The 25,223-nt window shown below is 42.5% G+C and overlaps 1 protein-coding gene across 1 annotated transcript; it reads left to right on the forward strand.

The window, feature by feature from the left end:
* The first annotated feature begins 1,169 nt into the window (after positions 1–1,169).
* Positions 1,170–25,197, forward strand: LOC135526046 (prepronociceptin-like). Its single transcript, XM_064954080.1, has 3 exons — positions 1,170–1,262; positions 19,883–20,032; positions 23,111–25,197. The coding sequence occupies exons 2-3, from the start codon at positions 19,907–19,909 to the stop codon at positions 23,729–23,731; spliced, it is 747 nt and encodes a 248-aa protein (XP_064810152.1). The 5' UTR covers positions 1,170–1,262; positions 19,883–19,906; the 3' UTR covers positions 23,732–25,197.
* Positions 25,198–25,223: the final 26 nt, after the last annotated feature.

Below are 25,223 nucleotides of genomic sequence, written 5' to 3' on the forward strand. Positions count from 1 at the left end.
TTATTACTTACAATGGGGAGACTTAGCATTTTATAGCTTCAACAAAAACCACAAGATGGCGCCGACAGACATGGCAGCTCTTCTTCTAGCTCCTAAGCACAAGCATTTTGCTACACCCGCAATAACATCTGCTAAATATGTGTATGTAACCAATAAAATGTGATTTTAAACAGATAGCAAAACATGTTGTTATCTTACTATTTCGAAGTATATTTTGTATAGTTATACATTACAAACCTGTAAAACAAGAGAACTTATGAGACAATAAGTTTTCTCAATAGAATGAGGAAGTAAGATCACAATCACCAGTGTCAAGGATCTGCTGGCTCCACCTAGTGGTACCAATACATTTCAGTGCATATTAATGCTAAACTGGAGGACTGCACTAATGAAATAAAAGTAATGCATGTTCTGGCTCAGAAATAATTAAACCATTTTCTTAAAAATCTAAAACACATCAAATTAACATAAAACTGTACACCGTTTAAATTTTGGGCACGTCACATTAAAACGACTTGTCATCTGGAAACGACTCAATTAATACACTTTAAAAAATCTATTTTATAATGTTTTTATCCTGTACTAAGACAGTGAAATTACAGTAGATCTAGACCTGTGTTCCTTATCTTGTGGGTATCTTTTAGGAGGCCTGAATAATGGAGAGAGAGGGATGGTGATGAGAGAGAGATGCAGAGAGAGAGAGAGAGAGAGAGAGAGAGAGATGGAGGAAGAGATGGTCTTGGGGTGCTATTGGTGCTGAGTACATAGTTTGTCTGTATTTTTAGCCCATCACAGTTTGTTCCCAGGAAGTGTGTTGGTCAGATGACGTAGGAGACCGCAGGTTAGATAGCCGCATTGATACACTGATGTGTCTGTCCATCATAAATAATAAGCCCCCTCTCTTCTGTTTCCTTCTGTATCTTTCATCAGCTTTCAATTGCCCCCTCTCTTTCCTCATCCACCCTCTCCCTCTCCCCATGTCTCCAAACCCTCCCTCTCTCTCTAACTCTCCAACCATTCCCCCTCTCTCTTTCCACCCTCTCCCCCCTCTCTCCAGCCCCCCTCCTCTCTGTGATGAAAGTAAAAGAGGGATGCAGGGGGCTGCACCAAAGGGAGGGGTGTGTCCCTCTATAAGAGGTCTGAGCAACAGCCTGTATGTATAGATGAAATACACTGAGATAGAAGACAGGACACTTACTAGATCTACTGTACTGTAGACCTAAATCACCCAAAAGACCTACGGCCAAACGCCTCATACACAGGTAAGTCTGACCTTAGACCTTCGGACTTTGGCTTAAGGTGTGGGGGTGGAGGAGAACTCACCTGGCTTGGTTTGAGATGGGACCCTTCCCTGACTGCCACTGAAGGAGTTTGGGTTCAGCTTTAAACCCGAGAAGTTGCCAACGGCTTAGTGCCGTTTGGCATATCTTATGGCGGCTAGTTTATTTATGGCATGTGTTGGGAATTGGGTTATTAGGGTTCATTAGTTTTGAGCAGCGTATCATTTCTCTCTGGGTTTTCGTTGAAGTTGGGTGGACTTTTCCACACTGTCATTTAAAATGCGAGGCATGTACATTGCACCTGAAAACAAATGAGAAGAACTGAAAAGAGGGAAATGGTAAGACCACAACAATAAGTTGGTTGAATTCGACTGATAGATGTATCTGATGTGACACAAACACATAAGGAGAAAAGCAGAAAATAATGTTGCTCATACTGTCATTTAATTCCCTGAGAATGTGAAGTAACATGGCAATATATTACAGTAACTTGTTAGTGTTATCTTCTTAGCGATTTAATTGGGGTTGTACGGTACATACCTCGGGGAGTTTTGCGATGTGTATCAAGAGTAATTGCTAGTAAACACTCGCCGCTTAAGCCAAGCTCTCTTTCTCGTTTATCCCCTTTGTCTGCGCTCTTTCTCTTTCTGTGCTCTTTCACTTTCTGTGCTCTTTCTCTTTCTCGTTTATTCCCTTTGTCTGCGCTCTTTCTCTTTCTGTGCTCTTTCTCTTTCTGTGCTCTTTCTCTTTCTGTGCTCTTTCTCTTTGGGTGCTCTCTTTCTTCCCCCCTTTTCTTTCGCTGCTATCTTTCTTCAATGTCTTTCGGTGTTGTTTTCCTTTCTGTGCACTTTCTATCTCTTCCCGGTGCTTGTGGCACAGTTAAAGTCCTGACCCATGACAGGAGCATATTTTTGCCATTACTCTCATTATTATCCTATTGGTCCTCAAATCAATGCATCTCCACAGAGACGATGCAAGACTATTATTTTACACAGTTAATACCCGAGGGAGAAGATTAAACGTTCAATCTTTATGCTTAGGTGCAAAATACTCGCTGCAAATACATTTACTGTTGATGATCTAATGACGGTAGAGGATGAACCACATAGCTGCCTATAATGCCTGCAAAAGCTTGAGGGCAGTTTCTGTTGCTTTCCAGGACTCAGTTTGTGTGTTCTGTTAATGGAACACCACCACCACTTAAATTAGTGGCTATCTACGATTAATTAATTCCTGCCTTTTAATTGGCTTTGATTAAACTTGATTATTTTAAAGGTAAATTCCAAACCTGGTTTAACAGTGGTTTGTTTGATGGAGGGGTTTTCCTTTGAATATCAGTCAATATCAATTTGGGTTTCTTTAAAGGAGTCAATCAGGATTCCCAGCTCTTAACGAGCTTTTAACTGATTATTGGCTTAAACTGTACATGACTAACAGCCTCTTGGGCGATAAAGGCCAGTTGATGGGCTAATACTGGTGCTTCCAGAGTGGTGAAGACACAGAGGGACCCAGGAGGTCAGATTTAAAGCTGCACATCGACCAGAGATGCTATCGGTCAAATTTCATTACAGGCTGATATTTGAGAGCACAGCAAGACTCTACATAATCAAATGATCTTTATATATTTCTCAAAAGATACTCTTTATCAACACTGTGAACCTGAACATAATCCAAATAGGCTTTTTTTAGGATGACATTTTTTCATTTGAAATTCCTCAAATGAATGAAATAATGTATTATTTCCTTTTAGCATATTCCTAAAGACTTGCGTTAGCTCCCAAAACACATGTTTAGGCTTTAGCTCAGTGGGCATGTACAGCTTCATGGCACACAGACGACCCTGGTTAAAAATCCAGTCGGTCACATATGAGCCGTGACCAATATTATCGTCTCAGGGACCAGGTTTTTCTGCCGTTACGTCTTCACTACACCGATTAGACTCAGAATGTGTCTGTGTGTTTGTGCGCTTGTGCGCTTGTGTGTGTGTGTGTGTGTGTGTGTGTTTGCGTGCATCTGCGTACTTACTTGCTTGCCCACGCCTGTGTGTCTGCATGACTGCATGCATATTTTCTTGTCTGCGCGTGCATGTAAGAGAGAGCGAGAGGAGTGTATAAATGTTATTTTAAAGGGATTCCAAGACAATTAAACGCTGTCTCCTCAGACCTGCGGGCAGAATAATTCTAAGCGTTCCCCATCCGGCACGACACAGATTTGCGGAAACTGTGAAATTAGCCCTCTCTTGTTGTTCTTCTGCGCAGCTGTTTGAATGGGCCTCAGCATCAGATAGACACAAAATACGTTCTACTCTTGAGTCATGTTAATGACACGGTTTATGTTATGTTGTAATAGTTGAAAAGTTGTTGGAAACCCTCAAATATAGTTGTGGATCAGTTGTGTAGTACTACCGGCAGTACTAGGCAGCCACTCAGTCTGAGGAGAAAAGAGAGTCAAGACTAACGGCATCCATATCAGGAAGTCGTCAAACTGCATTCCTAATATGGACTCCATCAGTGATGTAGTGATAAAACATATGGTTGGTTATGTGAAAAAAGTAACACTCTCCATACTTAATATTTTTTGTGTGAGTTTTATTTTTTAATATACAACACAAAACAAAACACATTCTCAAAGATGGTGTCACGATCGTTATAATGATTGGACCAAGGCGCAGCGTGCGTAGAATTCCACGTGTTTAATAATGAATCAACTCAACAAACAAGACAGAAGAAAAATGAAACGTGCCGTTCTGGGCTGCTCACAGGCAGCTACACAAAAACAAGATCCCACAAAACACAAAGGGGAAATGGCTGCGTAAATATGACCCCCAATCAGAGACAACGATAGACAGCTGCCTCTGATTGGGAACCATACCAGGCCAACATAAAAATATAAATCACCTAGATGACGGACCCTAGTCACACCCCGACCTAACCAACATAGAGAAAGAAAAGCTTTCTATGGTCAGGGCGTGACAGATGGTCAACAGACAATTTTCAAATTCTGTCAAATGTGTCTGGTTTATGTTTGATTTTGTAATATATATATATATAGTCTAATGGCATGTACAGTACCAGTCCAAAATTTGGACACACATACTCATTCAACAGTTTTTCTTTATTTTTACTATTTGCTACAATGTAGAATAATAGTGAAGACATCAAAATTATGAAATAACGCATGGATTCACGTAGTAACCAAAAAAGTGTTAAACAAATCAAAACATATTTTAGAATGACAGCTTTGCACACTTTTGGCAATCTCTCAACCAGCTTCACCTGGAATGCTTTTCCAACAGTAATGAAGGAGTTCCCACATATGCTGAGCACTTGTTGGCTGCTTTTCCTTCACTCTGTGGTCCAACTCATCCCAAAACCATCTCAACAATCTCTTGAGGTTGGGTGATTGTGGGGGCCAGGTCATCTGATGCAGCACTCCATCACACTCCTCCTTGGTCAAATAGCCCTTACACAGCCTGGAGGTGTGTTGGGTCATTGTCCTATTGAAAAACAAATGATAGTCCCACTAAGAGCAAACCAGATGGGATGTAGTATCGTTACAAAATGCTGTGGTAGCCATGCTGGTTAAGTGTGCCTTGAATTATAAATAAATCACTGACATTGTCACCAGCAAAGCACCCCCACACCATCACACCTCCTCCTCCATGCTTCACGGTGGGAACCACACATGCAGAGATTATCTGTTCACCTACTCTGCGTCTCACAAAGACACGGCAGTTGGAACCAAAAATCTAAAATTTGGACTCATCAGACCAAAGGACAGATTTCCACGGTCTAATGTTTCTTGGCCCAAGCAAATCTCTTCTTATTATTGGTGTCCTTTAGTAGTGGTTTCTTTGCAGCAATTCGACCATGAAGGCCTGATTCACACAGTCTCCTCTGAACACTTGAACTCTATGAAGCATTTATTTGGGCTGAAATTTCTGAAATATAGTTAACTTTAATTAACTTATCCTCTGCAGTAGCGGTAACTCTGGTTCTTCCTTTCCTGTGGTGGTCCTCATGAGAGCCAGTTTCATCATAGCGCTAGATGGTTTTTGAGACTTCACTTGAAGAAACATTCAATGTTGCAAGGAGGCATGAGGACTGCAGATGTGGCCAGGGCAATAAATTGCAATGTCCGTACTGTGAGACGCCTAAGACAGCGCTACAGGGAGACAAGACGGACAGCTGATTGTCCTCGCAATGGCAGACCACGTGTAACAACACCTGCACAGGATCGGTACATCCGAACATCACACCTGCGGGACAGGTACAGGATGGCAGCAACATCTGCCCGAGTTAGACCAGGAATGCACAATCCCTCCATCAGTGCTCAGACTGTCCGCAATAGGCTGAGAGAGGCTGGACTGAAGGATTGAAGGCAGGTCCTCACCAGACATCACCATCAACAATGTTGCCTATGGGCATGAAGCCACCGTCGCTGGACCAGACTGGCAAAAATTGCTCTTCACTGACGAGTCGTGGTTTTGTCTCACCAGGAGTGATGGTTGGATTCGCATTTATCGTCGAAGGAATGAGCGTTACACCGAGGCCTGAACTCTGGAGCTGGATCAATTTGGAGGTGGAGGGTCCGTCATGTTCTGGGGCGATGTGTCACAGCATCATCGGTGCTGTGCGTTACAGGGAAGACATCCTCCTCCCTTATGTGGTACCCTTCCTGCAGGCTCATCCTGACATGACCCTCCAGCATGACAATGCCACCAGTCATACTGCATGTTCTGTGCGTGATTTCCTGCTAGACAGGAAATGTTCTGTCCTGGCCAGCAAAGACCCCGGATCTCAATCCCATTGAGCACGTCTGGGATCTGTTGGATTGGAGGGTAAGGGCTAGGGCAATTCCCCCTAGAAATGTCTGGGAACTTGCAGGTGCCTTGGTGGAAGAGTGGGGTAACATCTCACAGCAAGAACTGGCAAATCGGTGCCACCAGATATTGACTGTTACTTTTGATTTTGACCCCCACTTTGTTCAGGGACACATTTTTCCATTTCTGTTAGTCACATATGTGTAACTTGTTCAGTTTATGTCTCCGTTGTTGAATCTTGTTATGTTCATACAAATATTTACACATGTTAAGTTTGTTGAAAATAAAGTTGCTGAGTACATGATTCCACACGCGTTCATTCATATTTTTTCATTCTCAAATGTAGAAAATAGTAAAAATAAAGAAAACTCTTGAATACGTAGATAGTTCCGTCCTCCAGTTTGTTATTGAGGGTGGATATGAGGCATTCCAATACTTGGCCATAATTTATTTTTTTGCAATTAGACTTAGGTTACAAAACTTTCTCTGATATTGATCACCAGTATTTACATATCCAACAAACATAATCGTGGAGATGAATGGATATAAATTCCTAGACCTAATGAAATGATAACACATACATTATCCCAAAATGGTGTCAGTAGGTCACAGGACCACAGCATATGTAATAGGGTTCGTTTGTGCTTTTTGAATCTCCAACAGACATGTGACATTTCTGTGTGCATTACATTCATTTAGGCAGGAGTGTAGTAAGTCGTATGAGTTATCTTAAATTGTGGTAGTTTATGTCTTACGTTGTAAGAGCAGGTATGAACACTTTCACATATACAGTTGAAGTCGGAAGTTTACATACACTTAGGTTGGAGTCATTAAAACTTGTTTTTCAACCACTCCACAAATTTCTTGTTAACAAACTATAGTTTTGGCAAGTCAGTTAGGACATATACTTTGGGCATGACACAAGTCATTTTTACAACAGTTGTTTACATACAGATTATTTAACTTTTACTTCACTGTATCACAATTCCAGTGGGTCAGAAGTTTACATACACTAAGTTGAATGTGCCTTTAAACAGCTTGGAAAATTCCAGAAAACGATGTCATGGCTTTAGAAGCTTCTGATAGGCTAATTGACATAATTTGAGTCAATTGGAGGTGTACCTTTGGATGTATTTCAAGGCCTACCTTCAATCTCTGTGCCTCTTTGCTTGACATCATGAGAAGTCCAAAGAAATCAAAAAATAAATAAATTGCAGACCTCCACAAGTCTGGTTCATCCTTGGGAGCAATTTTCAAACACCTGAAGGTACCACGTTCATCTGTACAAACAATAGTATGCAAGTATAAACACCATGGGACCACGCAGCTGTCATTCCACTCTGGAAGGAGACGCATTCTGTCTCCTAGAGATGAACGTACTTTGGTGAGAAAAGTGCAAATCAATCCCAGAACAACATCAAAGGGCCTTGTGAAGATGCTGGAGGAAACAGGTACAAAAGTATCTATATCCACAGTAAAACCTATATCAGTAAAACCTAAATCCTATATCAACATAACCTGAAAGGCCGCTCAGCAAGGAAGAAGCCACTGCTCCAAAACCACCATAAAAAAGCCAGACTACGGTTTGCAACTGCACATGGGGACAAAGATCATACTTTTTGGAGAAATGTCCTCTGGTCTGATGAAACAAAAATAGAACTGTTTGACCATAATGACCATCGTTATGTTTGGAGGAAAAAGGGGGAGGCTTGCATGCCGAATAACACCATTCCAACCGTGAAGCACGGGGGTGGCAGCATCATGTTGTGGGGGTGCTTTGCTGCAGGAGGGACTGGTGCACTTCACAAAATAGATGGCATCATGAGGAAAGAAGATTATGTGGATATACTGCAGCAACATCTCAAGACATCAGTCAGGAAGCTAAAGCTTGGTCGCAAATGGGTCTTCCAAATGGACAATGACCCCAAGCCGATCTTCCATTCCAGTGTTTAATTGCTATTTTGTCAATATTTCGCCACCATGGCCTATTTATTTCCTTGACTTACCTCATTTGCACTCACTGTATATAGACTTTTTGTTTTCTTGAATTCTACTGTATTATTGACTGTATGTTTTGTTTATTCCATGTGTAACTCTGTGTTGTTGTATGTGTCGAATTGCTACGTTTTATCTTGGCCAGGTCGCAGTTGCAAATGAGAACTTGTTCTCAACTAGCCTACCTGGTTAAATAAAGGTGAAATAAAAAAAATAAAAAAATTCACCCAACTTATTGTGGGAAGATTGTGGAAGGCTACCCGAAATGTTTGACCCAAGTTAAACAATTTAAAGGCAATGCTACCAAATTCTAATTGAGTGTATGTAAACTTCTGACCCACTAGGAATGCGTTGAAAGAAAAAAAAGTTGAGATAAATCATTCTCTCTACTATTATTCTGACATTTCACATTCTTAAAATAAACTGACCTAAAACAGAGTATTTTTTACGAGGATTAAATGTCAGGAATTGTGAAAAACTGAGTTTAAATGTATTTGGCTAAGGTTTATGTAAACTTCCGACTTCAACTGTATATGACCAATGGTTTTTCCACTCACAATCTGTTTCCAAGTTCTTCCTTTTTCCAGGTAGAGTTTCAATCAACACTTAATATAACGTGGCAATCAACATCTTCTGGTGCAGCAGCTTCTTTCAGTATTTTGTTCTATGTTGGATCCCTTACGTCCATCCAGATTCTGTTGAAGTGATTGAATAAGAATTCTGAGTTGTAAGAACTGAATGAAATTGACCTTGGATTATCCAAATCTTTCTTGTAATTGATTGAATGACAATAGAGATCCATCATAGTACACATGTAAACAATGAATGATGCCACTTTGGAAGCAGGACTTAAAGGTGTTGTCATTAAACTCTAGAGGTAAGGTGGGGTTATTCCAAATAGGGGTGCCTGGTGGTATTGGTTCTATGGTGTAAATTTTCCGAAATACAAATGGAATTGAGAATCATTTGGATTACATTTTTTCTTCAATGCCTTGGACCCGAAGTCGTGAATATACAGTATTTTAGACAGTATGGTATACTATTTGTGGCTTCAATACTTTCAATACATTTTTTCACAAAAGGTGTGTAAAAGCTCACGCAAAATTACAAAGGTGTGTAAATGGCGTTTACATGTTTTTCCCCTACACAGCTGGATACCATGTAGACATGTTTTACATGTTTTTCCCCTACACAGCTGGATACCATGTAGACATGTTTTACATGTTTTTCCCCTACACAGCTGGATACCATGTAGACATGTTTTACATGTTTGATCAATTGAGGGAGAAATAAGAAATTATTTGACTGTTTTTCTAATATTAGTTTTCAATTGCAAATGCTTCGTTACGTTGTGCCCTATGGAACAGTGTCCTAAATCTGACATAGAAAAATGGATTTAAAAAAAAGTATTGTTCCTCTTCTTGCTAAGTGGCTCATCCTTGTTGGATCAATTGGGAGCTGAACAGAATGACACGCAATGACATGTGTTTGGAGGGAAAATCAGAGGTCTGTATCTCTCCATTCCCCTCATTATTGACAGCTCATGGGGTGTTCTTTGATAAGGGGTCGGAGGTCGTGTGTGTGGTGGTGAACACCTGGTGAGGACTAGTCTAAACTCACAGTGTGTTAATCCAATCATAATGCCACAACTCAGTTGGGCTCCTCTCTCTCTCTTTGTGTGTTTCCAGGATCTTATGAGATCTCTCTGTCCCGTTTATTATCCCTTTCTACAGTCAGGGATGAGGTGTTTGCAAATATGTGTGCTTGTGTGTGGCTGTGTGCGTGCGTAGGTGTGGACATGCATATACACATTTGTGTGCATGTGTTTGCGTATATGTGCGCATGTGTGTAACACCTCTGAACTGCTACACCTCTACTCCTAACCTCCAGTGAAGTGAATTCATCTCAATAAAGAGAGAGATTGATTTAGGTCCATGTGTATCTCTTAATGCCTTCTCCATTAGATTAGCCTCTGCCACGTCATGGTTGTCGCAGCAAATTAACTCTGCTGCTGCCTCACTGCATCACAGGTCTGAAGTGTGTCATGCTATTATTGATATATACACCCATCGGCCAGTTTATTAGGTACACCCATCTAGCACCGGGTCTAGTACCATTGCCTCCATAACAGCCTGACATTCTTCGGGGCATTTCTACAAGGATGTTGGTCCATACTAATGCGATGGCATCATGCTGTTGCTGCAGATTGGACGGCGGTAATGTAATAGTGCCTGTGTGTAAGACAAGGACAAAACAAATGGAAAATGAAAAGTGGATTGGCGATGGCTAGAAGGCCGGTGACGTCGACCGCCGAACGCCGCCCGAACAAGGAGAGGGACCGACTTCGGCGGAAGTTGTGACAGGTACATTCAGGACTGCCAATGACTGGATTTTTTTTTTTTTGCAACATTCTCGGGTAACCCTAGACACTGACACATTTAAGTAGCATTTTTTCCACCTGTGTTTTATGGGATATTGTTTTGAGTTAGTGCATGTTGCACCTTTGTTGTTACGGTTCGTTGTTTGTTTAATTTATTCTTTGTTGTTTGTGTGCATTTTCAATGAAATAATATGTGGAAAGCATATCACGCTGCAGCTTGGTCCTATATTTATTCCAGCGAACACGACAGAATATCCCATTAAACCAGGACCAAGCAGCGTGTCCAAAGAGGGAAGGATTTCTGGACATGGAAGAAGTGATGGGGAGATGCAAAACCCTTCCTTGGCGACAGACAGAAGGAGATTATGGAGGACAGCGACGACGACAGGGTTCGCAGCTACAGAAAGGCCAAGGACAACCCCGTTTTTTTGGTGGGGGAGCACATGGAGCTGGCGGCTGAGCAGAGGGAAGAGCCAGAGACTGTCAGGGAGGCAATGGCGAAGTTGGGAGAGAGTGAGATGAGAGAGATGTTGTGCAAGTGTGTTCTGCTCAACATCCAACCAGAGGATCCAGTTAGCAGTCTGGTGCGACCTGTGCCGGCTCCACGCTTCTGGCCTCAAGTGCACCTCTCCAGTCCGGTACTTCATGTGTCTCCTCCTCGCATTCTCCCTGAAGTGCGTGTCCCCAGTCCAGTACGTCCTGTGCCTGCTTCTCGCACTCTCCCTCCGGTACGTCCTGTGCCTGCTCCCCTCACTCGCCCTGAAGTGCTTGTCACCAATCTGGCACCACCAATACCGGCCCCATGCATCAGGCCTCCAGTGCGCCTCCCCAGTCCATAGCTTCAGGTGACGGTCCCAAGTCCAGAGCTTTCCGTGACGGTCCCCAGTCCAGAGCTTCCGGCGATGGTTCACAGTCCAGAGCTTCCGGCGATGGTTCACAGTCCAAGCTTCTGGCGACGAGTCCCAGTCCAGAGCTTCCGGCGATGGTTCACAGTCCAAGCTTCTGGCGACGAGTCCCAGTCCAGAGCTTCCGGCGACGGTTCACAGTCCAGAGCTTCCGGCGACGTTTCACAGTCCGGAACCTCCAACAACGGGCCACAGTCTGGAACCTCCAATGACGGTCCACAGTCCGGAACCTCCTGAAACGGTCCACGGTCCGGAACCTCCTGAAACGGTCCACGGTCCGGAACCTCCTGAGACGGTCCACGGTCCGGAACCCCCTGAGACGGTCCACGGTCCGGAACCTCCTGAAACGGTCCACGGTCCGGAACCTCCTGAGACGGTCCACGGTCCGGAACCTCCTGAGACGGTCCACGGTCCGGAACCCCCTGAGACGGTCAACGGTCCGGAACCTCCTGAGACGGTCCACGGTCCAGGACCTCCTGAAACGGTCCACGGTCCAGGACCTCCTGAGACGGTCAACGGTCCGGAACCTCCTGCGACGGTCAACGGTCCGGGACTTCCAGCTCCATGGCGGGAGCCTTCCCCTGCGCCGATGCCCAGTCCAGGCACGGCGTCCGGTCCAGCTCCATGGGCGGAACCTTCTCCTGCGCCGGTGCTCAGTCCAGATACGGCGTCCAGTCCTGCTCCATGACAGGAGCCTTCCTCTGCACTGATGTCCAGTCCATAGAGAGCCTTTGTTCTTCTATGGTAAAGTAGGTCAGGGCGTGACTGGGGGGTTTTCTAGTTATTTTCTATGTGGGGTTCTAGTTTAGTTTTTCTATGTTGGTGTTTGGTATGATTCCTAATTAGAGGGAGCTGGTTATCGTTGTCTCTAATTGGGGATCATATTTAAGTAGCATATTTTTCACTTGTGTTTTATGGGATATTGTTTTGAGTTAGTGCATGTTTGCACCTCTGTTGTTACGGTTCGTTGTTTGTTTAATTTATTCTTTGTTGTTTTTGTGCGTTTTCAATGAAAAAATATGTGGAAACCATATCACGCTGCAGCTTGGTCCGATATTTATTCCAGCGAACGTGACAATAGTCAACATACCTAATGAAATAATGTGTTAGTAATCCTGCTACAATCATGCAGTAACGTTAGTGTACAGTCAGTAAGTAGTTTAGCACTTTAACCGGCTGGCCCAAAAGTTTACCTTGACTTGGAAGAGTTCCAATGTGTTGGGTTGCCAGTTAGCTAACGTAGCATCCTTCTGTTTGAGCAGGGTGTTTGATTAGGCTAAACTAGCTAGCTGTATTTGCTAGCTAAGTAATTAAGTGAATCTCAAAGTGATTTTTTTTCGATCTCTCTCTCTTGCTTCTCCTTAATTTTGGATGAAATACATTTGTTCAAAACTGTTCAACTATTGTCTTTCTCTCTCTTTGAGTCAACTACTCACCACGTTTTATGCAGTGCTAGCTAGCTGTAGCTTATGCTTTCAGTACAAGATTCATACTCTGATCCTTTGATTGGGTGGACAACGTCATTTTATGCTGCAAGAGCTCTGATAGTTTGGAGGACGTCCTCCGGAAGTTGTCATAATTCCCGTGTAAGTCTATGGAAGGGGCTGTTAGTGCTACGCTGCAGAGTGCTGTTGAGGCTAAAGTAGACCTTAATTTCAAAATAGTGTGTTTTAATCAATTATCTGGTGATGTGATTATATTTAGTACAGTTTTATATAACAATGATGACTTTTTAATGTTGAATTATTTGTTCTTTAAATAAAATTCACTGAGGAGGATGGTCCTTCCCTTCCTCCTCTGATGAGCCTCCACTGTTCTAAGTTAATATCAATCTATCGCTATATTGATCCCTGGTGCTGTGGGACAAATACTGATGTGGTTTTACAGGGTGGAAGATGATACATTTAGTGATGTATACTATTGATACAGAGGCTGACGTTTATCACTGATCCGCCCTCGTTCATCGATAAAGTTGCAAAGTGTTGAAGAATATTGTCGTGACTGGCATTCTCGGTAGAGGTTGTGGTTGTTAATTTCCCTCAGTACCATTCTCTCCTAATAGCTTGTCTTTATTGTATCCATTGAAGTCATGAGCTTGAAATGTTCTCGACACGGACCACACAGGATATCAAGTTGAAGCACCTTGTTTACAAGCTATTATGATTTTCAATCATAATCTTCTTCGTCTACTATGTGGTATGTAAAGGCAATGTTTCTATGTTCGCGGAGACCGCATTTATGGTATTCGCTGAATATGTTGGCTTCATCAGAAAATACCTTCAAATGGTGCATAGCAGACAATGCGCCATCAGATTGAATCCCAGCCTTCCCCAGAACACTGGTCCTATTCCTTTGACTGTAGTGGGAGCAGACAGACAGAGTCAAGAAAGACACAGACCCCATGGATCATTTTTTGGTTATTATTAGCAGGTCTAGCAGTCAGATTCACCAGAGGACTTTGATAACCCAATTACTGTGTTTAATTAAGTGATTTACTCAGCAATAAGTCGGTTAATTAAACAATTATAGCTGGGCTATCTGGAGAGGGGGACCTGCTGATGAGCTGCAGGTGTGAAGGAGGGAATGAGAGCGTGAGGGAAAAACTCTGCAGATACTGGGAAAATGATATTTCATACAGTATTGTGCCTGGCAAAATCGTGTGTGTGTGTGTGTGTGTGTGTGTGTGTGTGTGTGTGTGTGTGTGTGTGTGTGTGTGTGTGTGTGTGTGTGTGTGTGTGTGTGTGTGTGTGTGTGTGTGTGTGTGTGTGTGTGAGTGTGTGTGTGTGTGTGTGTGTGTGTGTGAGTGTGTGTGTGTGTGCGCATTCTGCTCCTGTGGTACATTCCTTTTCTAATTGAGGGATGATATAAACACCTCTTAGGTAGTGGCAGCCGTAGCCATTTTAACCTCTGATCCCTTACATTACCTCTCTTTGCCTCACACACAGGGCCGATTCCAGGCATAAGCAACGTAAGCGGTCGCTTAGGGCCCCCGACCCCCCCCAAAAATTGTTACGTTAACCCGGTGCAATTTTGAAATTTGGTTGTGAATCAGCAGTTTTTATCTTTTTTTTCTTATTATGTCAGTCAATGACAGTCCTTCAATCATCCATGTCAGCTAACAATTTTTCGATTGGTAGTTAGTCTAGTCAGCATGCAGGGCACGTGCCCAGGAGCCCCGATCTCTCGGGAGCCCGTATTGACTTTGTTATTCTCACTCAGCTGCAGTGCCTTCAGAAAGTATTCATACCCCTTGACTTATTCCATGTTTTGTGTTACAGACTGAATTCAAAATTGGTTAAATGAAATAAAAATACACGAGAGAGATAGTGCCGGCCCTTCTCGCACACCACTTATGTGGTGAAAAGGATGGGGTGAGAAATAAATGTGTGGGATTGTGGTTCCTTTCCCTCTCTCTCTGTGGAACACTGAAGCTGGCTTGAGTTTCAACTGTAAAGTATGAGGCTCATATGGTGTTCGACTTTGGAAGTGTACGTCAGAAGACATCCAAATGCCCCTATCTCAAAAGTGTTGAATGATCTATGCCAATATTGGCAAACAGTTCATCTATCCTTCACTCTCTCTCTGGCTGCTGTATCTAACATTTAATTCCATTTCAGTCCAGCTTGAATGTTCATCATGTCGTTCCACAGAAGAATGTTCTGGACAAAGTATTTGAATTTGAACCCATTCTGATTCTATGGTTCCGGATGAGTTAGTGTTCCGGCCACATCATTGGTCCACTATCTCTCTGTATCTCTCCGTTGTTCTCTCAACACTTTCCTCATTACTGCAGTGTCCTCATCAAGGCCAGGAAATGTAAAATAATTTACTAATCTCAAGGAAAGTGTTAAATCCGGATTATTCACCCATGGCTGATTCTCCTACAGCAATTTGTCTGTCTAGGCCTCTCCCTCCTATTTCAAGGCAAAGTGATAAATGCTACGTAATTGCAAATATGTCTTTGTTTTCTCTTATCATAGTTTTCCTGTGCTTGTAGAGAATTTTCTGACAATAGCTGTAGAGGGCTTTTGCGCAGTAGCTGAAATTTCTCTAAATATTTTTCTTTATCACACACGCACGCACGCACACACACACACACACACACACACACACACACACACACACACACACACACACACACACACACACACACACGAGTGCTCAATGGAGCTTGAGAACCCAATGGTGCTTTTAGCACAAGGCTCATTTGTCAATCATATCAGTGGCTCAAACCCAGTGGTATTTACACTGGTACTGGCATGGCTGCTTTGGTCTTATAATGAACCCTCATAGAGTTGGTCTCTGTATTTTATATCATGGATGTTTCTGAATGGGGTACCCCTGCATACAATAAACAGTATTTGTGGGTAGGTAAGAGCAAGTTATAATAACGTTCAGTAATAAACCATTTAAAAGTAATGAACAAACAGTTCTCACTATTTATTCATTATTGCTCTCACAATTGTAAATGTTAGTAAGCTAGTTATTCTTGCGTGTATAAACAACTTTTAAATTCTGTATTAATGATTCAAAGGATAATTCCTTATAAACCATTTACTAATCATCACTAATCACTGCCAAGTGTCTTCACTGACATTTTCAACCTCTCCCTGACTGAGTCTGTAATACCTACGTTTCAAACAGACCACCACAGTCCCTGTGCCCAAGAAAGCAAAGGTAACCTGCCTAAATGATTACCGCCCCGTAGCACTCACGTCAGTAGCCATGAAGTGCTTTGAAAGGCTGGTCATGTCTCACATCAATATCAACATACCGGAAAACCTAGTGATACTCCAATGCCCCATACCACCCCAACATATACACAGATGACGCAATCTCAATCGCCCTTTCCCACCTGGGCAAAAGGAACAACCTATGTGAGAATGCTCCTTCAATGTTAGCAAGATAAAGGAGCTGATCGTGGACTATAGGAAAAGGAGCGCCGAACAGGCCCTCATTAACATCGACGGAGCTGAGGTGGAGCAGGTCGAGAGTTTTTCAGGTTCCTTGGTGTCCACCTCACCAAAAAACTGTTATGGTCCAAACACACCAAGACAGTTGTAAAGATGACACAACAACACATTTTCCCTCTCAGAAAAGATTTGGCATGGGTCCCCAGATTCTCAAAAAGTTCTACAGCTGCACCATCGAGAGCATCCTGACCAGTTACATCACCGCCTGGTTTGGCAACTGCTCAGCATCTGACCATTAGGCGCTACGGAGGGTAGTGCGTACGGCCCAGTACATCACTGGGGCTAAGCTTCCTGACATCCAGGACCTATATCCTAGGCAGTGTCAGAGGAAGGCCCAAAAAATGTCAAAGACTCCAGTCACCGAAGTCATAGACTGTTCTCTCTGCTACCGCACAGCAAGCGGTACCGGAGCACCAAGTCTAGGACCAAAAGGCTCCTTAACAGCTTCTACCTGCGAGCCATAAGACTGCTGAACAATTAATCAAATGGCCACCCGGACTATTTACATTGCTGCTACTCGATGTTTATTATTAATGAATAGTCACTTTACAGATGACCTCGACTGTACCCCTGCACATTGTCTCGGTACCGGTACCCCATGTATATAGCCTCGTTATTGTTATTGAATTTTCTTGTGCTCCTTTTTCATTTAATGTTTTACTTTAGTTTATTTAGTAAATATTTTCTTAGCTCTATTTCTTTGATCTGTATTGTTGGTTAGGGGCTTGTAAGTAAGCATTTCACGGTAAGATCTACACCTGTTGTATTCGGCGCATGTAACAAATAACATTTAATTTAATTTAAATATTCATAAATGTTTTGAGTGACCAGTGTAATTTCTCACAAAAAGATGGACATGCAATTGGTAGAGATTCCATCAGAACCTGATGCTCCTTCAGGTGTCAAAATGAACATATCACGGGTTAAAGAATAAGCACACAACACAGAGGATGTTTAAGGAAATATATTGAACATTTCACTTGCTGAACATTTCAAGTGCAGTGTTACCTCTGAGCCTTGGGCTTTTCTTAACTCATATCAATCCCATATCCCCTTTTCTCAAATCCAGAGGCTTTGAGGCTAGAAACACTGCTGATTTTCATTCTTAATTAAGTGCATTTCTAGAATTTTTCGAGTGCCTTCACTAATTCAACGTGTTCCTTCGAGCCAGATAATCAAGGACTGATTTCAGACCTGGGACACCAGTTGAGAAGACTCTCTGGCCAACCAGTGATATCAATCAATTAATCAATTAATCAAGTAGAAGAAGAAGAAAAAACAGTAGGACACTCCAGACCTCCAGGCTGATTCTTTGTGACATTTGCGAGTAAAAATGCTTGATTTTGCTATGGAGATTCTGACATTTTGCATGGCAATGCGCAATTATTTTATCCAATTTGTCGCGAAAATGCGCTGACGAGGGTGTTTGTTTAAGTGTGGCTTGATTGAACTATATTATACAGTAAATTTGCAGTGATTGGTTGAAATTGTGAGCCCTCTTTTTGTACTGCGGTGATGGGTCCGTTTTATGTGATAATGTTGCAATGATTTGATTGTTTTGTGCCATGACTGGTCAAATTTGCAAGCCCTCGCATAATATGCAGGGAATGGTTGATTTTGCTAAACAAATTGCAATCGCAGAATGGCGGAATGCTGGAGGGACTCATGTACTGTAGATAGTCTATAGAACCTCCTGGGATACACAGAGAACATCATACCTCAGCCCCAATCTCATTACCTTCCCTTCAACCGGCCTTCCAATGTCTAGCCATGAGGAACGAACCAAGCTATCTCCTGCAAAAATCTATGTAACTTAATAAGGTGGTTTTAAAACCACACCATCGGCAACCCCTCCTTTGTCCTCCCTGCCCGATCCCCTCGTATCGTATTTGTAATTCACTCCCCTACATTATAATCACTCGCCACCTGCCGGCCTTTCTTTAGCTGTTCCACGGGACACCATTAAGTAGAAACTCACTCAAGGAGGATATCGATTTGATGAGAAGTGGTGAAGTGGCTTTTGTGTCTTGACTGAGTTAGAGGAGGGTGGCCGAGAAGAACAACATGTCACAGTTTTGGACGTGAAAGAGATGTGTTTCTACTGTTTGTAGTAGAAGTGCTGATTCTACAATAGAGAGAGGTGATTGGAAGTGTCCAAGTTCACTGCAATGGGGAATAATAACCAGTAAACACTACAGATTGTTCATGAAATACAGGCACTCTCTTGTACTTCCCTCAAGGGAATGACGTAGAGTAACAACAATGGACAACACATTGTACTTTCTGATACTTTGCAGTACTAGTTCCCCTTGGAGTCGCACGTGAATGGTCAGCGCTTTCTGGGTATGTAATGTTCTCAGTGTATTTCCATGTCTCATACAGTAGAGACTTAATTTGTTGTATCCATTTAGTTTCTATGAAAAATAAATAGGAATGGTTTGCGATGCTGCACTGGGACCTGCATTTTGCATTGGAGGCACTAGACTCAATGAAGTACTTGAAAAACTGAAAACATAAAAAGGGGTATGAACTGCTTTCAAAAGGAGAGAAACTACTTTCAAGATAACTACTTTTCCCTTTCTGTGTTCATTCACACATGATGTTCTACAATCGCACTCATCATTTTCCAACTACCGTTTATCTATACTAAAGCAGTTTTTAAAGAGTGTAGGTAAGCTGCTCTCAGGATATGAATGATAATATTGAATCATCGTTACTGCAAGTTAATAAAATAGTTCAGTACAATTCAAATGTAATTTGTCCCTGACAAACAAGTTTAATCTCTAATTATTTTAATTCTATAATAGATACACATCTATTAATTGCAGTTTTTGGGCATTAATGCCTTTGTGTGTGTGTCATTGACATATACATGGTGTGGTCAGTGATATCATGCTTGCGTGTGTGTGTGTGTGTGTGTGTGTGTGTGTGTGTGTGTGTGTGTGTGTGTGTGTGTGTGTGTGTGTGTGTGTGTGTGTGTGTGTGTTTATCAGTGCATGGGCATATTCCTTGTTCTCTGTTTGTTACAAGTGCAACACAGCTTCGGATTCTTCTCTCCATATTTCTCCAATCTCTTCCTGATGACTAATCCAGCAAAACAAAGACTCCAAAATGCATCAATGCTTCCGAAATGCTTCAATGCTTCTGAAATCACCCCGTTTCTTTTGGCCATAGTGCTCCCTCCCATCATGCCAGAAGAATTCAGGGTTCAATTAAGCCGATGATGAGTTTGGTTAATGATGTACAAACAGCTGTTGTGTGTCTTACGTCGTTGTTGTCACAAAACAGCGGACTGGTTCATTGCCAAGGTCGATACAACTCCCAGATAAACAAAAGCTTTAGTGTTTATCACTTATCTTTGTCTGTCGGTCGGTCGGCCATGTCTGTCTGTGTCTGTCTGTCCCCCCGATTCTCTCTCTCACTCCTTCCTTCCCTCCCCCTCTTTCAGTCTGGCTGTTCACTGTGAATGATGACTGTGCAGAAGACCGTGAATTGACCTCTGACCTCTCTCCTGTGTCCTGTCCCAGGTTGTCCTATCGATACTGAGGACAATGAAGACCCCCCTATGGGCCCTGTTGCTGCTATGTCTCTGTGTTCCGGGACACTGTAGTGACTGCCAGGAGGACTGTCTGGCCTGTAGCCACATCCTACCCCAGGAGATCAACTTTAACACACTGGTAAGGGTCTCTAAAGCCACCAACAACACCTATCCTCCGTCCGTCTATCACTCTGTTCTTCTATACTGAACAAAAATACAAATGCAACATGTAAAGTGTTGGTCCCATGTTTCATGAGCTGAAATAAAATATCCCAGAAATGTTCCATACGCACAAAAAGCTTATTTCTCTCAAATTATGTGCACACATTTGTTTACATCTCTGTTACTGAGCATTCACAACGAACACAATTGCATTTTAGCAAAATGGCAATTTGAAGGCACAGAAATACAGTGAGGAGATCCTGAGGCCCATCGTGAGGCCCATATTTTTCTGGTATCAGTGACCAACATATGCGTATCTGTATTTCCAGTCATGAGAAATCCATAGATTAAGGCCTACTGAATGGATTTAAATTGACTGATTTCCTCATATGAACTGTAACTGAGTCAAATATTTGAAATTGTTGCATGTTGCGTTTATATTTTGGTTCAGTATATGTCTCTATTCCTCTTATCTGTCTATGCCTAACCCTGCCTCAGTCACATAATGCCCGAAGAGATCAACTTCAACACAGATTAAATCCCCTGTTGTCCATCTCGCTGTCATAATCTAGATCTGGTTATGACACCTGTACTATGTCAGATATAGAGTTGAATTGTATTCAATTCTGAGTTTGCATTTCAATATTTCACTTTATATACATCACATAAGACTAAAATATAACAAAATCGTTTACCATAGGAACACCGGATTTTCTAAATATTTGTATATACACTATATATAATGTTTATTAATTATGAAATTATTACAAATATCAACGTTCCACCCATGAGGCGTCTAGAGGGCGCTTTTGGTCACTCGACTGCAGGAAAGGGGTACTATCTCAAGGAACTCTGACTGTGTTACCAGTGGACTGACTGAATCTAACAGTGTTTTAAATTGTATTTTTAGATCATCACTATATGTCTGATAAATTAGTGTGTGTGTTTATTTCATAAAAATAACTCAAAATATATCTGTGATCATTTATTTCCCTGAGTCTCCTTGTGCTCTTAAAATACTCAGTCTGATCGTGTGGGAGTGTTGATGCAAATGTAAAATATTTACATACACAACCATGATTGGCGGATAGGATCGTCTAGACTCTAGAGCCTAACTGTTTAACCCTTCAAAGTAATAAGATACAAATGGTCATTGGTCAGAATAATCACATCAGATTGTGATGTCATGCTTGTGGGCCAAAAACTCCATTCCACCTGAACAGGCTTAAAATCCACGTGTTTTTTCAAATTTGTAACAAACTCTTACTCTAAAAAGGAATTATCATTTTCACAACTTCTGAGTGTTATTTCCAACCTCATAGTATGGAAATATAAAAAAACAGGAAAAACACTGCCTCTTTAATAGGTTGATTGTCTGTGGGGTGATAGAGCTAATTCACTCAGGAGATGCTCCTTTGGCTTTAAACAGCTTTGGTGATTCAGTTAACTTAGAGCGTAGGCTAATTATGCACACACAATAAACAGCAGCTGGTTGGCCCACTGCCGCCGCCTGGAGAGATTGATGATGTCACAAATAGAGTGCTCGTCGTCATCGAAGAGAGATTGGGACCCCCCCATAGAGAAACACGCATGCATGCGCACACAGACGCACCTACCATCTCCCTCACTCCCCGCACCCCTGCATCCATCACGCTCTGCCCTCATCCTTCTCTAAAACGACCCTTCCCTCACCACAGTCATTCTCCTCACAATCTATCTCCTATATTGTTGACGATATCTGACTCTTAGCATTATGCCCTCCCAGCCTCCCGGCATCTGGCTTTTAATTTGCGCTGGCTAATTGATTCCTGAGGATAGAAGTGAGTGTTCTGCCCTCTCCATTCTCTCCATCTCACTGCTGGAGGTTTAGCGCACCACCGACCCCCCTCTTTGTCTAGTGGCTTCAGTGTATTCTGCTACGTTCTATCCTATGTAAGTGACTAGCCTTGGCTTGTACAAGCCGGAACGGCTCATAGGAGCAGGAGCTTATCTCCTGTTTCTGTAGCGTGAGGCAGCTTGATGTACAAGTACACCCTATGGACAGGACCCAAGTCTATCGCAGGGCCTTACCCCAGATCTATCAGAGACGCATAGGGTCCCATGTTTTATATTCTTTGGTATGACTCGGCACCCTGAGATAAGGATAATATTTGTGTGTGTATGTATTGATAGCAGGTTCAGCTCTGATGTGGAGAATCTCCACTGAGAGACTACGAGACTAGACTGTGATGCGTTCAGAGAAACCCAAAACCCACTGACTGATTCTAGATATATATTCACACAAAGACCATTTAGATAGCATGGACGCCATACTAATTCAAGGTGAGGTATTTGTAAGTCAAAGGAAGGACTATGTTTGGGCGAGAGAAGAACAGTATGATGTCTTCATGGGCATCATAAACATTTTGCTATCATTCTTTAAAAAATACATATACTGTATGTTTTATTGTCACATACACCAAATAGGTGGGTTGAAATGTGTTGTTGTACAGGGTCAGCCATAGTAGTACGGCGCCCCTGGAGAAAATTAGGGTAAAGTGCCTTGCTCAAGGGCACATCGGCTCGGGTTCTCGAACCAGCAACCTTTCGGCTCTAGCATGCCACCCTCACAATGGGAATCCCAGTGTCTGATGGTGTATCATCGTCTATCTCAATGAAATGCATAAAGCCATTTTCATTTGACAGAAAGTATACTGGTGACTCCTTATTTGGGGAGGACGGGCTTATAGTAATGGCTGGAACGGAAAAAATGTAGTGGTATCGAACACATCTAGCACGTGGTTTTCATCTGTTTGGTACAATTCCATTAACTCCATTCCAGCCATTATAATAAGCCATCCTCCCCTCAGCAGCCTCCTCTGCTCTGTACAGCCCCTGGACAAAGTGGTGACTGGGGAATGAACCAATAACTAACTAATCATAACTTTGGTTTGTCCTTTCTTTCTTTCTTTCTTTCTTTCTTTCTTTCTTTCTTTCTTTCTTTCTCTCTCTCTCTCGCTCTCTCTCTCTCTATCTAACGATCATGTGCTCTGTTTTCCTCCCTCTCTCCTCTCAGGTATGTCTGGTGGAGTGTGACAGTAACGTCTCCCCTGCCTTCATTTGGGACCTGTGTCGCAAGGTCTTGGCACCGCCACAGTTACCATTCCTGTCCATAGGGGGCGCTGACATGCTGAAACGGGCCCAGGAGGAGGTGGAGGCCATGCTGCCAGAGGAAGAAGAGGAACAGGGGGATGAGGGGCTGATGTACCCAGCAGCCCTGCAGAGGTTTGACCATGTGGCCCGTGCTCTGGGGACAGACGAGCTGGGCAGTGAAAGACAGCTAACCCTCGCCGATGCTGCCTACAACTCACAGCTGCCCCGGGAAATGGAGGAAATGGACGAGGAAGAGGGGGATAGCGCGACAGAGAAAGAGCAGGACGGAGTGGCAGGGATAAGTCTGTCAAAGCGCTTTGGGGGGTTCCTGAAGGGAAGGCACGGCTACAGGAAATTGATGGGCCCTGGAAGGCCCTTGCAGAAGCGCTACGGCGGGTTCATAGGCGTCCGGAAATCTGCCCGCAAGTGGAACAACCAGAAACGCTTCAGTGAGTTCCTGAAGCAGTACCTGGGCATGAGCACCCGAGCCAGCAAGTCCTACAACAGCTACTCCACTGACATCACCCAACAGAACGAGGTGTAGCCATGCCCAAAGCAACCGTATCCCTGCCATAACCTAGCAAACCCCAGACCCTCCCCTAAATATTCAAATCCATCACCACGGTGATGATTAAACTTCTGTTCTGAACACAACCTCTCATGAAAATCCACACTGGAGCATTATAGATTCAGTCTTGTATATTTCTCATTGATATCAATATATTTCTCATGATATCAACATATCATGAATAAAAGCTAAAAAAATATAAAAAAAAGTAAAAAATACAATGTATACAGCTATTAATGGTTTATCAGATAATCACTCTGGATTATTATTATAGTCACACAAACACACTTTATTTGCTTTGCTTTTCCATACCCTATCTGTAATGTAACTTTTCAAACAAATTTTGCCTTCATCAATCTTGGCTATTAGTATTACATGGGTAAATTCAGTGGAAACTTCATCGATTTCAATGACTTACTAGTGAAGTTTTCATTGATTTTCTGAACCATCCACAAAGTTTCTAAACCCAGAGCTGCAACATCGCGAGACTTCGGTAAACACTTTCGAAACAGACCAAGCAGACCAAGGTTTGGGGTTTGAGAAGTCAATAATGAGATAAGTGAAAAATTATTCCTTAGATGTTCATTTAAACACTCTAAAGGCACAACCTAGATTCGAGCCAATGTCATAAGTCGTTGAACATGCTATTACTCCAACCTCGTAAAAGTGACAAACTGGCACGTTTTTATTTTCGTCAAAAACAACTGTATATCGAAGGAGTGCCTTTAATTTGACAGGTTGCACTTGCGCGAGAAGACCGTTAGCCCCGATGGCGTGTTTCTCCGCCGGAGTTTAGCTAGCTAACGTCGCCATGACATCGCCTACAAGCGTTATCGGGGATGTCTTGGAGAAGCAGGTTCTGCCTATCGATTGGCTACTGTACTGCCTTTGGTACATCAGTACATGAGAGAGAGGGAGACTGTCTTTGGCGGATCAGGGCGTCACTCTTTATAGTGCTACCCTCTAGTGGCTGACCAAAAATGATCTTTCAGATTTCCAATTGAAAATGTGCTAGTATACGTTCATGACTATTTGATATATAACACAAACTCATTCTTGGGTGTGTGGATGGCTCAATCTGTAACCTATTGACATGTTCAGAACTTCTTAATATTCTCTAAATATTCTCCAAACTTCAATATCAACCCTGATAGTGTCTACTATAATTTGGTACAAAACATCACAACAAACTATTCCTATTGTATAAGACTGCAGGAGGTTATCCATGCTCATATACCAATGATCTGTTGGCAAAACTAATGTTCCGATTTGAAATTAACCTTGGCGTGTGTTTGTTGAAGCAGACACAGATGTAGCCTACTGTATGTATCAACAGTGTTCTTTTTCTTTACATTGTTATTATGTGAAACTATTTTGTTGTGCAGTATAAAACCTGTAAATAGCAGAAATTGAACATATCAATAAAGATAGTTTACTATTTCTTTTGTGGCTTGTCATGCAGCAAATG

This window comes from Oncorhynchus masou, chromosome 32 (genome assembly GCF_036934945.1).
Source record: "Oncorhynchus masou masou isolate Uvic2021 chromosome 32, UVic_Omas_1.1, whole genome shotgun sequence".
Classification (NCBI taxonomy): domain Eukaryota; kingdom Metazoa; phylum Chordata; class Actinopteri; order Salmoniformes; family Salmonidae; genus Oncorhynchus; species Oncorhynchus masou.

What these genes read in the sequence shown, in the direction of transcription:
- LOC135526046 (XM_064954080.1), top strand. Translation starts at nt 19,907, where the DNA reads ATGAAGACCCCCCTATGGGCCCTGTTGCTGCTATGTCTCTGTGTTCCG. An exon ending in AGATCAACTTTAACACACTG is followed by an intron (nt 20,033 to 23,110) that starts GTAAGGGTCTCT and finishes CTCTCCTCTCAG; the next exon opens with GTATGTCTGGTGGAGTGTGA.